We start from the raw sequence: 16,688 nt of genomic DNA on the forward strand, positions 1-16,688 counted from the left end.
AAGATACCTTCTTACAAGTTAGGTCCTCGGTTCATCGGTCCTCTGGAGGTCATCAGTCAGATCAACCCGGTGGCCTATAAATTGAAACTCCCGGCCAACTTACGGATCCCTAACTCCTTCCATGTATCTCTCCTCAAACCCGTGGTGCTTAACTCTTTTTCCAAGTCTACAGGTACGCCTCCTGCTCCGGTTTCTGCTGAGGACGAGTTTGAGGTAGAGAACATTCTTGCCACCAAAAGGGTAAGAGGAAAGACCTTTTTTCTGGTAGATTGGAAGGGGTTTGGTCCTGAGGAGAGAACGTGGGAGCCCCGGGAGAACATCCATGCCCCTCTCATCCTAGCTAAATTTCTATCTGGCCTAAAAAAGGGGGGGCCTAAAGGGGGGGTACTGTAGTGCCGGCGTCCCTGCCCTCTGCTAGGCAGGGACGCTGTTCCCCTCACCGCTCTGCTCCGTGCCCGGCGTCCCTCTCCCGCTCTGCTGGCAGCGCGCGCTCCTTCCCGGCCACTGTGCTTAGGGCGCGCGCGCGCGCCCTCCCTCCCTCTTAAAGGGGCCGCGCGCGCCGTCCTAAGGAGTCCCCGGCCAATGGCCGGAGGACTTTACCATATATAAGGCACCTCCTCCAAAATGGAGGTGCCCGAGCAATGTTGTTTGCACCTGTGTCTCACCTGTGCTTCAGCCCTCAGGTCCCGTTGCCAGTTACCTGCCAGTTACCTGCCAGATTCCTGCCTGATTACTTGCTACCTGCCTGCTAGTCTGAGGTCCGACGGTCTGCCTTACTAATCCTGTCAGTCTGTCTAAGGACCAGCCTGCCCGCTCACCTGGGAGCGCACATCAGCTACCTGCCTGCTTGCCTGTGGTCCGACGGTCTGCCTTCCAACTCCTGTCAGTCTGTCTATGGACCAGCTTGCCCGCTCACCTGGGAGCGCACATCTGCTACCTGCCTGCTAGCCTACCTGGAGGCTCCGCCGTCACGTGCTGTGACCACCTGCCTGTCCAGTGACTCCTGCCCGCTCACCTGGGAGCGCTCATCTGCTACCAGTCTGCTTGCCTACCCGGAGGCTCTGCCGTCACGTGCTGTGACCACCCGCCTGTCCAGAGACTTCTGCCCGCTCACCTGGGAGCGCTCATCTGTCGCCTGTCCGCTGGTCTTCCTGGAGGCTCCGCCGTCACATGCTGTGACCACCCGTTCATCCAGAGACTCTCGCCTGCTCACCTGGGAGCTCACGTCTATCTACAGCCGCCACAGGTCGTACCAACCCTATACCTAGAGACTGCCCCGGTCACTTGCCGTGACCTCCAGCCCGTTCACTCAGAGACTGTCCCGTTCACTCAGAGACTGTCCCGTTCACCTGCTGAGACTTCCAGCCCGTCTTCCCTGGTCGCCACCCGCTCCTTTACAAGGACCGCCCCCTTGTATAGTAGCTCAGAGGTTCCGCCTCCCAGACCCGTTACAACCTCCTCATCTGAAATATCTTTTTCCAATGCCTCAGAGACCTGACTATCTAAAGAAGTCAAAGAAGTATCCTGTATTTATTCCTTAATTCGTTCAGAAAGGTCAGAAGGAGAAAGATCTGAGTACTGCCTTTTAATGTTGTATAGCTTCTCATAGCATGATCGGAATATGTCAATGATCGGAATATGTCAATGATTTCTTTAGGGTTATGAGCATCCTCCCCATTTCGTATTTTGATATATGGGATGAACGTTGCCATAGAGCGAGGGTGAAGAAGTCTTGAGAGCGGTCATCCACATTTGTCTGATGATTCATAAAAAAAGGTTTTAATTTGCTCCCTGTGTCTTAGATATTTCTGATCTAGCAAAGCCTTGAGGTCATTCCTTTTTTGGATAAATCTGCAAGAGTGTTAGGCGATAGTGTTTGCTTATGTGAAACCTCAAGTGTGTGGATCTGTTTCAACACATCATCTACCCTTAATGATCTCTCTTTCTCGAGTCTTGAACCATGCTTAATCAACACACCTCTCATGACGCATTTTAGGGTTTCTCATTGCAAAGGTATTGAGGTCTGATCTGCTTTATGAATCAATGGAATCCTTCAATTATGTCGTGCATAGATTGTCCTTTAGAAGGTTATCATTCATTCTCCATGTCCTTGAGCGCTGAACAAGGGAGGGGATGGACATGGATAAGAAAATTGTAGCAGATGGGTTCCATGAAAGAGCACGGTGACTCAACAAGAAGAAGTCTATACGACTATATGAGCCATGAGCAGGAGAAAAGTATGTGTAGTCCTTACCCTGAGGATTTAAAATGCGCCAAACATCTGTCAGTCTGAGAGAATGGGCGACCCTTTTTAATGATCGAAGCTGTCTCAGAGGAACAGCACCCCTTCCAGAAGAGGAATCCAACGCGGGATTCCATGTAAAATTGAAGTCTCCGCCTGCAATCAAAATTCCTTCTGCAAAATCAGAAAGAGATGTTAGAAAGGACCTACATGTGGAAATCTGATCTTTGTTAGGAAGATATCAGTTTGCAATTGTACATATTGAATCCGCTATTTTGAGTTTGAGAAAGGCGAATCTGCCTTGATCATCAATGAGAAAATCTATGAGAGTATATGCCAATGACTTATGTATGGCTACGTACACGCCCTTAGAACGTGAATCCGGATTGGTGCTGTGAAACCACCGAGAGTAATACCTATCTCTCAGAACAGGTGTCTGTCCAGTTTTAAAGCGTGTTTCCTGTAACAAAAGAAGACGGACTATTTGTTTGTGCATGGAATACAAAATTTGTGATCTTTTCTGTGGGACATTAAATCCTCTTACATTAAGCAAACTTATTTTGACCAAGGACATGATTACAAAGGGGAAGGAAAGGGACGGGGTAAGATAAGAAGGCGGAAAGAAAAAGAAGAAAGAGAGGAAAGGAAGAAAGGAAAAAAATAAAAACAAGTAAATTAGAATATGTAGAACAAAGTAAAAATAAAAGACAATCTAGTGAGGGGAAGTTAATAACCTTTACACCTGCGCATCAGTGTAAATCCCCTGGAGGGATGGATTTTCTATCGGGGAGCCCCACCCAGACCAGATATCAGGCCCCCCCATTTGTCTTAAAACCGGTGAAAAACAAGTAGCCATAATCTGTCAAATATTAACATCTATGTTGCCTTATGTTAAATCAATATATCACATATTTTTATGCAGCAATATCAATGCCATCAAAAAACAGTATTCGTAACAAAATATAACCAGAACTATTATTATTGAACATAGACCATTTAGTTAATGGTTGTATTATTAACTGAACCCATTACTTAAGTCATTTTAAAGAGATATAATAGTCTAGTATCTTCCAGTAGATAAACTGTATAGCCCTTGAATGGCGGACCTGCAGATGGAAGGGGAATCCCCAAGAATATAGAATGTTCTGCTGTCTCAAGACCTCTAATGTCTTTAAGGCCTTCCTCTTCTGTAGTGTGTGACGTGATAAAATCAGGCATGATTTGAACAGGATGATCTTGATACGAGATGGAGTCCATTTTTATGGCTTTTAGTAAGATCCTTTCTTTTATTTTATATTTGTGGACCCGACAAATCACATCACAAGGTTTTGTCACATCAGAGGATTTGGGGCTGGAATGTCTCCAGGGCAACGTACCACATATATAGCCCCTGAATGGCGGACCTGTAGACGGAAAGGGAATCCCTAAGAGTATAAAATGTTCTACTGTCTCGGAACCTCTAATAGTGGCTTTAATGCCTTCTTCTGCAGTGTATGACGTGATAAGTCAGACATGAGTTGAACAGGATATTCTTGATATAAAATGGAGTCCCTTTTTCTGGCTTTGTAGGGGGAATGGATGGAAGGGGAATCCCCAAGAATATAGAATGTTCTGCTGTCTCAAGACCTCTAATGTCTTTAAGGCCTTCCTCTTCTGTAGTGTGTCACGTGATAAATCAGGCATGATTTGAACAGGATGATCTTGATACGAGATGGAGTCCCTTTTTCTGGCTTTGATTAAGATGCTTTCTTTTGTTTTATATTTGTGAACACGGCAGATCACATCACAAGGTTTTGTCACATCAGAGGATCTGGGGCCCAAGGATCTATGGGCCCTATCTAGCTCTATTGCATTTTCTAAGGGCAGACCCAAAAATGAATTAAACAAATGACGCAGTGACTCATCCAAATTATGATGCTCAATTGTCTCTGGGAATCCCTTGATCCTAATATTGTTGCGCCTTCCTCTGTTTTCAATATAATCCATCAAGTCTGTTAAATACTCCAGTTGGTATGAGTGAGAGGATAAAGTTTGTTCATGTTTATTCTCACCTGTTGAGCAATAGACATTGTGTGAGATTCAGCAGCAGATACTCTCTGTTAACTGTTGCATGTCCCGTCTTATGGAAGCTGCTTCAGCAATGTAAGAGGACTCCAGTCTAGACATCTAGTTTTCCATGTCCTCCCTGGTTGGAATAGCTCGTATACGATCTTTGAGGTCCCTCCACACTGCCTCACTTTGTGATGTATCATCCTGCTGGCTCTCCTCTGAACAAATAGGAGAAGGGGAACGCAGCACTGCCAGGAAGGAACCCCTCCCAGGGGAACTTCGGGCCTCGGCACGCGACTGGAGACTCTCCAGCCCCGGGCCCGCAGAGGAGGCAAGTGTCGCTTGATCCGGCGTGCCTAGAGGCCGAGGTCCCAACTGTTCGACTACGCACCTGAGCCCTGAGGGCCCGAAACCTAGGTCTGCCATCTTGGATAGGGGAAGATCCCCTGCAGCGAAGGGCTCCACAGCTCCCCGACTCCAAGGCGCCAGGCATCGTCCGGTCCACCAAAGGTGAGGGGTAGGGGAGGTGATTTCCCCGGGAGCTCCTGTCCTCTGGCTCCAAAGCTGAGGAGCGCTGGGTGGAAGTAGCCGGCGCCATCTTTGATCCCGCTTGCATAGGAGAGGCGGACGCTCTTCATGTTTTGAATTAGAAAACAGTGTGCAACGTTCCCAATGCATGGAAATATAAACTAGTATAAAGATTTTGTGCTTAACTCATGTTTTTGAACACACTGCTATTATTTTGAACAATACTGTACAATGTGAGCCCCACATAGCCTCCTATATACATACAAATATCCCATACACATGAAAAAAAAAAAACTACGCATATTCACCTTGTTCCCGTTCCCCCGGCGCTCTCCTCCTGTCTCCTGTGCACTGAGTGTCAGTAGGAACGCGATGAAATGACGTCTTCGAGTCTGCTGTCTCACACGCTGACTGGTGGAAGATGGAGCTAGCAGCCCCTCCTCCACAAATGTATTCAACGCTGAGGTTAATGCATATATTTTACATGGCGGTCACTGAAGATGATGTACAGTGGGGAAAAAAAGGATTTAGTCAGCCACCAATTGTGCAAGTTCTCCCACTTAAAAAGATGAGTGAAACCTGTAATTGACATCATAGGTAAACCTCATCTATGAGAGACAAAATGAGAAAACAAATCCTGAAAATCACATGGTCTGATTTGGAAAATTTTTTTTTCAAATTTTGGTGGAAAATAAGTATTTGGTCACCTATAAAAAAGCAAGATTTGTGGCTCTCACAGACCTGTAACTTCTTCTTTAAGAGGCTCCTCTGTCCTCCACTCATTACCTGTAGTACTGGCACCTGTTTGAACTTGTTATCAGTATAAAAGACACCTGTCCACAACCTCAAACAGTCACACTCCAAACTCCACTATGGTGAAGACCAAAGAGCTGTCAAAGGACACCAGAAACAAAATTGTAGCCCTGCACCAGGCTGGGAAGACTGAATCTGCAATAGGCAAGCAGCTTGGTATGAAGAAATCAACTGTGGGAGCAATAATTAGAAAATGGAAGACATCCAAGACCACTGGTAATCTCCCTCCACACAAGATCTCACCCCGTGGGGTCAAAAATGATCTCAAGAACGATGAGCAAAAATCCCAGAACCACACGGGGGGACCTAGTGAATGATCTGCAGAGAGCAGGGACCAACGTTACACAGGCTACCATCAGTAACACACTACGCCGTGAGGGACCGGGTCCGGGCCCGTCTGAAGTTTGCTAGAGAGCATTTGAATGATCCAGAAGAGTATTGGGAGAATGTCATATGGTCAGATGAAACCAAAGTAGAACTGTTTGGTAGAAACACAACTTGTCGTGTTTGGAGGAGAAAGAATGCTGAGTTGCATCCAAAGAACACCATACCTACTGTGAAGCATGGGGGTGGCAACATCATGCTTTGGGGCTGTTTCTCTGCCAAGGGACCAGGACGACTGATCCGTGTACATGAAAAAATGAATGGGGCCATGTATCGTGAGATTTTGAGTGCAAACCTCCTTCCATCAGCAAGGGCATTGCAGATGAAATGTGGCTGGGTCTTTCAGCATGACAACGATCCCAGGTACACCACCAGGGCAACGAAGGAGTGGCTTCGTAAGAAGCATTTCAAGGTCCTGGAGTGGCCTAGCCAGTCTCCAGATCTAAACCCTATAGAAAGTCTGTGTAGCCCAGCGACAGCCCCAAAATTATCACTGCTCTAGAGGAGATCTGCATGGAGGAATGGGCCAACATACCAGCAACAGTGTGTGCCAACCTTGTGAAGACTTACAGAAAACGTTTGACCTCTGTCATTGCCAACAAAGGATATATAACAAAGTATTGAGATGAACTTTTATAGGTGACCAAATACTTATTTTCCACCAAAATTTGAAAAAAATTACTTTGCAAATCAGACAATGTGATTTTCAGGATCTGTTTTCTCATTTTGTCTCTTATAGTTGAGGTCTACCTATGATGTCAATTACAGGCCTCTGTCATATGTTTAAGTGGGAGAACTTGTACAATTGGTGGCTGACTAAATACTTTTTTTCCCCACTGTAGATGCATCTTTGTACTCACGCAGAGGCTTGAGGGAATACAACTGGCCGGCACCCGGAGGTCAGAAGCAATTTCAAATAGGAGTGCGGGAGAGCAGTGGTCACCGTTCCAGCCCACAAAGTAAGTCCTCCTGACAGCTAACACTTAATTTTTCTTCTCAGGCAGTGTGCACACCGCTGTGGCATACTGAGCGCTACGCATGTGCGCACTTGCACATACACACTGCCTGTGAGGAAAAATTAAAGGGCCGGAGGACATATAGCCAGGGCCACCAACCCACTATGAAGAAGACTTGCAGCACAGCAGGCATTTGCCCAGTGGTTGCAGACGGCCAGTCCGGGCCTGGTCATAATCTACATAATTCTGTGAAAGACTAGGACAAAACAAATGTTATGGTGTACGAAGTACAGACAAATTAAAGCCAACAGTTCTAACTGCATAGTGCACAGTAAACTCTTTATACTAGATTTGTTCTTGCCTGTAAAAGCGCTTCGATTTTTGTTCTGTTCAAATCGAGCAACCGTAGACACTTCATTCACTAATCTGGTTTTGAAGAGGACATTGGCGTTGTTAAACATCCCATCTTTCAGTGACACAATGATGAACTTTAAGAAAAGGGTTCAAATTGTGTTAGTCATATAAAAGAGACAGGCAAAGTTAGTGGGGTTTTTCCGTTCTCAAAGTGATGTCATATAAATAGAATAAGACTATGTTCACACGTGGCATTTTTGGTCCGTTGTTTTTAACTCAAATTTTCAGCTGCGTTTTACAGTACCAGGAAAGTCTATGAGATTTCAGAAATCTCATGCACACAGCTTGGTTTTTTTCCTGACTGATTTGTCAAAGAGCTGCATTTTTGCAGCATGTTACTTCTTTCAGCATTTTTGCAGCATTTTTCACCCATTGAAAGTAATGGGTAGTGCAAAAACGCTGGATAAAGGCAGCAAAAAACACAGGTATCAGGTTTTGCTGCGTTTGTGGTGCCAAAAGCTGAAGAAGTTGAATTAGGATATTGTTTTTGTCACTAAACTTTATCAGCATGCACAAGAGACAAATGGAAAGTGACAAAAACGCTGTAAAAACCGCAGCAAAAACCGCCGCAAAAATCAAGGAAAACCTGCTTTTTTTGAGGCACAAACTTGACTGCCAAGAGAGCAGGTTTTGGTGCAGAAAAAAAATGCACCAAAAACGCCACGTGTGAACATAGCCTAAGTCTTCTACTTATTTTTAATAGTGTTCTCACTTCTGCACCCCAAGATCCAGAGAATGAAGGATTACCCTAGAGTTTTTCCCAGCAAGGAAACACTCCATGCATCTGCCCAGTTCACATACATTCCTCTATTCTTGATATGCATTGCCACTAAGCAGTGGGGAAAAACACTGCACTGTGCGTCCCCTTCATTCTCACGATCACTTTATGAAATGGCGTAATAAACAAAGTCATTAATAAGAAAAAAAAAAGTCTAAATAAATAGTTTATTCTCTTGTCACCAGTTTTCCTGTTCAACAGCCAGATTTCATTTAATATGGAAGGGGATGTTCTAATCTCAATTATCGGTATTGATGGGATAACCAGGGTCCAATTCCCACAATAAATAATCAAGTTCTTCCTAATTTTGGGCCTTCATGTCTTATTACAATTGAAACAGACACTGAAGAGAATTCCATCTCATGATAGGCAGACAAGATGGTACAAGTACATAGGGGAAGGTCTATAATCTAGCATAAAAAAAAGCACATAAACAAAGACTGGAGATTCAACACAATATCTATCACATGGTTGCAACGCTTTGTGATACATACACCAAAAATTTCTATACATGCATGAAAATTTTTCCTTCCTTATACTTTGGATCAATATTTTGCGGCAAAATTGTGGCGCACGTCCAATTTGATACATTTTAGGACTTCACTAAACAACACTCCCTTATATTTAATTTCCCTGAGGAGCATTGAACAACCTAATAAAATTTCTCACACCAGCATGTCACTCTCCACATGAAACCCCTTAGATACTAGTCAGAGACCTCTCATACAGTCAAATCAGACCTCTTGCTTTGCAATGTTGAGGGGCAAACATTCAAACATGTGTCTGGAAATAGGGTAAAAGCCAAACTAGACACTAAATCATGTGGCAAAGCTAGTTAAAGGATCAATATTGACTTTTAGGATTGCTACTTCCAATAGGTGGCACTAGAGTTCAAGTCCTCTTCTTCTCCGAAGAGGCAATTTCCATATTTAGAGGGGTTGTCCACTAATTGGAAAACCTCTTCTCAGTCCCCATGTTTGGCCCCATTAAAATAAAAACACCTATACTCACCTTCCGTGCTAGGGCCGTTCCAGCGGTGCTGACATTCGTGTTCCCGGTGCTCAAGTGAGGTTATGTCATATCACGTGAGCCCTGCACCAAATCAGAGCTGGCGTCACTGCCTCCACCTTGAGACAAATGATTGGGCGCAGGGCTCGTGTACCGTAACAACCTCATGTGAGCCTCGGGAAGGCCAGTGCCGACTGCACCCAAACAGCGCTGGCATCACTGCCTCCGCCATCGGACAAATCGAGCATCAAGAGGAAGTCAGAAAGCAGCCACAGGTCTGGCTTTCTGTTGATGTTCAATACGTCCAAAGTTGAGGAGAGTGATTGGGCACAGGGCTCACGTAACGTAACAACCTCACATGAGCCCCGGAAACGCCAGTAAGGTAAGTATAAGTGTTCTTATTTTAACGGGGCCAATCATGAGGAATGAGAAGGGGTTGTCCTAGTAGTGGACAACCCCTTTACCTCCTTTTTCTAGACACAATTTAAAATAGTCTTGTAAGACACACAAAAAAAAGCCATGCCATGATTTGCCATATTAATTCTGCCTGAGTTTTATATGTGGTCAAGAGTAGTGAGGAGCGAGTATGTTCATTTAACCCTTTCGGCGAGTAAGCTCGGGCGAGTACCGAGTATCTTTAGCGTACTCGGTGATATGTTTGAATCACTCCCGTGTGCATTATTTGAGACTGTTTGACAGCTTTAATACATGTGAGGAATGCTAGTTTCTTAAGCATTCCTCACATGTATTAAAGCTGTCAAACAGTCGCAAATCATGCACACGGGAGTGATTAAAACATATCACCGAGTACGCTAAAGATACTCGGTACTCGCCCGAGCATACTCGCCAAAAGGGTTGAACGAACATACTCGCTCATCACTAGTCAAGAGTCTTGTTTTACCTGGCAACATAGACCACAAAAGGATTGTAGCAATATATAAGTATATATCCTTATATATTGCTAAGTATAGATGTAAGTGCTGCAGTTCCACATACCTGTGAGTGTCGAAAGTGAGTCCGCAGCATCTGACCAATGTTTTGGGTGTGTGAAGGGTCCAAGGCAGCATCAATTTCATCCAAGATATAAATAGGGGCAGGTTTAAAAAGCAACATGGCAAGAATAAGAGACAATGCCACAAGTGAGCTGAAAAACAATATATACACAGACATGAAGTGCAAATATTAATAGATTATTACTAAATATAAATTACAATAATTTCTGGTTCAAACAAGACAAGAAATTATTCAGAATAGGATTATGGAAAGAAATAGTAAATCTTAAATTCAAGTAGAAGGATTTCCATCCTACCATTCAGTTGGGTAAACTCACTAACAAGACAATAATAGCATACAAGAGATTACATATTATTTATTTTGCAGAATAGTATGTACGTTGTAGATGTTGATTTTTACAACGGTATGTTTTAATATTAACCCCTTCACCACCTTGCAATTTTCCGTTTTTGTGCTTTTGTTTTTTGGTCTCTTTTTTCCCAGAGCCATAATTTTTTTATTTTTCCGTCAATATAGCTATTTGACGGCTAGTTTTTAGCGGGACAAGTTGTACTTTTGAATGACACCATTGATTTTACCACATAGCGCACTGGAAAACGGAAAAAAAATCCAAGTAAGGTGAAATTGCAAAAAAAAAGTGCAATTCCACAATTGTTTGTTTTTTTATGTACCATGTTCACTAAATACTAAAACTGTACCAAACAATTATAAGTTCTTTTTTTTTTTTATTTAAGTGGTGAAAAAAAAATATCCAAAGTTAGTAAGAAAAAAAATCACTTATGTCGCCATTTTCCGAGACCAATAGAGTCTCCATTTTTCGTGATCTGGGACTGGGTAATGGCTTATTTCTTGCGCGCCAACCTGACATTTGTATTGATACCATTTTGGGCTAGATACAATGTTTTGATCGCCTATTATTGCATTTTATTTCAATGTTGCGGCAACCAAAAAATTGAAATTCTGGTGTTTTGACTATTTTCTTGTTACGCTGTTTACCGATTAGATTCATTTACTTTATGTTTTGATCGATCGGACATTTCAGAATGCAGTTATAAATATGTGGGTTTTTTTTAAGTTTTATTTTGAATGGGGCAAAAGTGTATGATTTGAATTTTTGTTTTTTGTTTTTTTAACCATTTATTTATTTTTTAGTGGCCCCTATAGTCCCCTTAGGAGACTTGAAGATGCGATCATCAGATCGCCTGTGCTACACATAGCAGGGCTTCAGCCACGGGCCAGTGTTTATCGGAGCTTCACAATGTCAGACACGGGGGTCTTCTGCAGACCCTCGTCTGTCATGACAACCCATCAGTGCCCCACGATCACGTGACAGGGGCGCCGATGGGCGGTACTTGTGACACGCTTCTGGCCAGCGAATATTGAATGAAGCTTTCAGTGATTGACAATGACATTTAACTGGATAACAGCTGTGGATAGATCTCGGATCCACCTTCGGCTGGAGGCACAATATCAGCTGTTCAGATCAGCTGTCATGAGCAGGGAAAGAAGCAGTCTCTACGCGGGAGCCCGCAACAAAGGCAGGGACACAATCCTTGAACTCACATATACTGTCGAAACCAGAATTTTACATACACTATACAGTTATATGAAAAAGTTTGGGCACCCCTATTAATCTTAAGCTTAATGTTTTATAAAAATTGGTGTTTTTGCAACAGCTATTTCAGTTTGATATATGTAATAACTGTTGGACACAGTAATGTTTCTGCCTTGAAATGAGGATTATTTTACTAACAGAAAATGTGCAATCTGCATTCAAACAAAATGTGACAGGTGCATAAGTATGGGCACCCTTATCATTTTCTTGTTTTAAATACTCCTACCTACTTTTTACTGACTTACTAAAGCACTTTTTTGGTTTTGTAACCTCATTGAGCTTTGAACTTCATAGCCAGGTGTATGCAATCATGAGAAAAGCTACTTAAAGTGGCCACTTTTAAGTTGTTCTCCTGTTTGAATCTCCTCTGAAGATTGGCATCATGGGCTCCCCAAAACAACTGTCAAATGATCTGAAAACAAAGATTATTCAACATAGTTGTTCAGGGGAAGGATACAAAAAGCTGTCTCAGAGATTTAACCTGTCAGTTTCCACTGTGAGGAACATAGTAAGGAAATGGAAGAACACAGGGACAGTTCTTGTTAAGACCAGAAGTGGCAGGCCAAGAAAAACATCAGAAAGGCAGAGAAGAAGAATGGTGAGATCAGTCAAGGACAATCCTCAGACCACCTCCAGAGAGCTACAGCATCAACTTGCTGCAGATGGTGTCACTGTGCATCGGTCAACTATACAACGCACTTTGCACAAGGAGAAGCTGTATGGGAGAGTGATGCGAAAGAAGCTGTTTCTGCAAGCACGCCACAAACAGAGTCGGCTGATGTATGCAAAAGCACATTTGGAGAAGCCAATTTCTTTTTGGAAGAAGGTCCTGTGGACTGATGAAACCAAGATCGAGTTGTTTGGTCATACAAAAAGACGTTATGCATGGCGGCAAAAAAACACAGCATTCCAAGAAAAACACTTGCTACCCACAGTAAAATTTGGTGGAGGTTCCATCATGCTTTGGGGCTATGTGGCCAATGCCGGCACCGGGAATCTTGTTAAAGTTGAGGGACGCATGGATTCCCCTCAGTATCAGCAGATTCTTGACAATAATGTTCAAGAATCAGTGACAAAGTTGAAGTTACGCAGGGGATGGATCTTTCAGCAAGACAATGATCCAAAACACCGCTCCAAATCTACTCAGGCATTCATGCAGAGGAACAATTACAATGTTCTGGAATGGCCATCCCAGTCCCCAGACCTGAATATCATTGAACATCTGTGGGATCATTTGAAGAGGGCTGTCCATGCTCGGCGACCATCAAACTTAACTGAACTGGAATTGTTTTGTAAAGAGGAATGGTCAAAAATACCTTCATCTAGGATCCAGGAAATCATTAAAAGCTACAGGAAGCGACTAGAGGCTGTTATTTTTGCAAAAGGAGGATCTACTAAATATTAATGTCACTTTTCTGGTGAGGTGCCCATATTTATGCACCTGTCAAATTTTGTTTGAATGCAGATTGCGCATTTTCTGTTAGTACAATAAACCTCATTTCAAGGCAGAAACATTACTGTGTCCAACAGTTATTACATATATCAAACTGAAATAGCTGTTGCAAAAACACCAATTTTTATAAAACATTGAGCTTAAGATTAATATGGGTGCCCAAACTTTTTCATATAACTGTATAAAAAGACACATATGCATGTATTTCTCAATATCTGACATGAAATCAGAATAAACCTTTCCCATTTTAGGTCAATTAGGATTAGCATAATTTTTAATATTTGACAAATGCCAGAATAATGAGAATGTTTTAAGGCATTTTTATTACTTACTGCAAAGTCTAAAATTTACATACACCAAGATTAATACGCATTTAAACAATTCTGGACTGCCCATATGATAATGTCTTGTGTTTGGAAGCTTCTGATAGTTTTTTTGGCAACATCTGAGTTAATAAGAGACACACCTGTGGATATATTTTAATGCACACCTGAAACACACTTCTTCTTTGTGTAGCATCATGGGAAAGTCTAAAGAAATCAGCCAAGATATCAGGAAGAGAATTGTGGACTTGCACAAGTCTGGCTCATCCTTGGGTACAATTTCAAGATACATGATGGTGCCTTGTTCATCTGTACAATTATACGCAAGTACAAACAAGATGGGAATGTCCAGCCATCATACCGCTCAGGAAGGAGACGGGTTCTGTGTCCCAGAGATGAATGTGCTTTGGTCCGACATGTGCATATCAACCCAAGGACAAAAGCAAAATGCCATGTGAAGATGATGGCAGAAGCTGGTAAGACTGTGTCAATAACCACAGTGAAACAAGTACTGTATCAACATGGGCTGAAAGGCCACTCTGCCAAGAACAAGCCATTACGCTAAAGGAAACAGAAAAAGCAAGTTTAATGTTTGCAAATGCACACAGGAACAAAAACCTTAATTTTTGGATACATGTCTTGTGGTCTGAGGAAACTAAAATAGAACTTTTTGGGCATAATGACCATCGTTACGTTTGAAGGAAAAGGGGAAAAGCTTGGAAGTCTAAGAACAGCATACCAATTGTCAAACACGGGGGTGGCAGCATCATGTTGTGGGGTTGTTTTGCCGCAGGAGAGACTGGTGAACTTCACAAAATAGATGGCATCATGAGAAAAGAAGATTATGTGGTAATACTGAAGCAACATCTCAAGACATCAGCCAGGAAGTTAAAGCTTGGGGGGAAATGGGTCTTCCAAATGAACAATGACCCGAAGCATACTGCCAAAATGGTAACAAAGTGGCTTAAGGATAAAAAAGTCAATGTTTTGGAGTGGCCATCACAAATCCCTGATCTCAATCCTATTGAAAATTTATGGGCAAAGCTGAAAAGGCAGGTGCGAGCAAGGCGACCTACAAACATGGATCAGTTACGCCAGTTTTGTCAGGAGGAATGGGCCCAAATTAAGACCAACTATTGTGAGAAGCCTGTGGAAGGATATCCCACACGTTTGAGCCAAGTCATTCAGTTTAGGCCAATGGTACCAAATACTAATGAAATGTATGTAAACTTTTGACTTTGCAGTAAGTAATAAAAATGCCTTAAAACTCTCTTTCTCATTATTCTGGCACTTGGCAAATATTAAAAATTATGGAAATCCTAAATGACCTAAAACAGGAAAGGTTTATTCTGATTTCATACAGCTCAGCTCCTGTATGAAACCGGATGAATTGAGTGCTTTGAAGGACTCTACTAATACTATGTTGGAGAGTTTTCGTAAGGAACTGCAAGATAAAAAGCGACGAAAGTTTACCAGGGACACTGAGGATTATTTATCCAACAGAGTTTATAGGTGGCGTGACCCGAGATCTGGCTTTGAAAGAGGATTTAAATCTTTTCCTCGGACTGGCTATTATTCTTCAGACTCTGGGAGTGATACTTCCAGCTCCTGGAATCCACAGCGTATTCCTTTTTTCCGAAGAGGGAGAGGACGCTACTCCACAAGAAAACGCGGAGAGGGGGTTGCCACCACAGGAGAAACTACACCTTCAATGATCACCAGGTCTCAGGTATTGAAGAATCATTGATTATAAACATTTCGTCTAAATCTATATCACAGAAGCAGATCCAGACCTTGCAAAAAGGTTTATCCTTCGGCATATTGACTGATTTAAATGGTTTTCAATTGGACATTGATCTAAATCGTTTTTATAGAAATCTTAGGTTGAAATCACATTTTTCTAATGTTCCATCATCTTTGCCAGTGATGATTTCAGGTGGTGGAAATGATCCTTTAAAGTTATTTGATTTAGGTCTTAGGAACAGAAGTAATTTTGTACCCCCAAAGATATACCATCCGATAGAAACGTATATTGATTTTGCCAGAAGGGATGTGAGCAGTTTACTTAACCAAGTACAGCGAGGAGATTTTGAGATTTATGGTAATCTAACATTTGAAGAGAGGGAAGCTCTGAAACAATTGCAAGGGGACAAACAGATTGAAATTAAACTTGCCGACAAGGGGGAATCAACTGTCATAATGCATCGTGATAAATATATTTGTGAGATTCAAAGACAATTAATGGATATTGAAACATATATGCCTTTGAAAAAGAATCCATTATCTGAAATACAAATTAAGATTAAAAATGTGGTTGACAAACATAGATCCAGGGGTATCATTGATACTAAATTGGTTGAATATTTGATTAAGATGGACCCCATTACCCCTGTGATCTATGTGTTGCCTAAGGTCCATAAGACTTTAATTGACCCCCCCGGGAGACCAATAGTTGCTTGATCAGAATCTGTGTTGAGCCCTTTGTCGATTGTTTTAGAACGAATTTTGACCCCTTTTACCAAAAGAAGTAAATCTTTTTTACTTGATACAGGTGACTTTTTGCAAAAGGTTAAAAATATTGACGATATCTCTGAAAATGCCATTATTGCCACTATTGATGTGGTTAGTTTATACACTTCCATTGAACATCAGAAGGGGTTAAATGCAGTTAATTGGACATTGGAAGAATTTCAAGTCCTTGAAACACGGCGAGAGTTTATAATTGATTTACTTGAAATTGTTCTATATGAGAATTATTTTTTATTTCAAGATGTTTTTTATAAACAGAAAAGGGGATCGGCGATGGGTGCTAATGTGACCCCCCCATATGCAAATCTATATATGACATTCTTTGAAGAAAAATTCGTTTACTGTCATGAATTATTTAAAACCCATGCCAAAATTTGGTTAAGATTTATTGATGATATTTTTTGCATATGGGAGGGGCCACATGAAACACTCATAGAGTTTCAGAACTATTTAAATGGTATATGGCTAGAACTAAAATTTACTTTATCATGTGATGGTCAACGCTTGAATTTTCTTGATACAATGATTATTAAGACTGGCACTGGACGTGTAGATATTGATCTATATAAAAAAACCACAGAT

At 42.1% G+C, this 16,688-nt stretch overlaps 1 protein-coding gene across 1 annotated transcript in view; it reads right to left on the minus strand.

Annotated features, from left to right (window-relative positions):
• Nucleotides 1-16,688, minus strand: part of LOC141266096 (structural maintenance of chromosomes protein 2-like) — a 206,799-nt gene that overhangs the window by 6,596 nt on the left and 183,515 nt on the right. Inside the window, exons 24-26 of the mRNA XM_073680173.1 lie at nt 10,169-10,316; nt 7,334-7,460; nt 2,255-2,416 (exon numbers count right to left, since the gene is read on the minus strand). Of these exons, the coding sequence (XP_073536274.1) occupies nt 2,255-2,416; nt 7,334-7,460; nt 10,169-10,316 (437 nt within the window). The remainder of the gene's footprint in view (nt 1-2,254; nt 2,417-7,333; nt 7,461-10,168; nt 10,317-16,688) is intronic.

This window comes from Phyllobates terribilis, unplaced genomic scaffold (assembly GCF_046119375.1).
Source record: "Phyllobates terribilis strain yellow unplaced genomic scaffold, ASM4611937v1 Scaffold_1__5_contigs__length_1240528914, whole genome shotgun sequence".
Taxonomy (NCBI): domain Eukaryota; kingdom Metazoa; phylum Chordata; class Amphibia; order Anura; family Dendrobatidae; genus Phyllobates; species Phyllobates terribilis.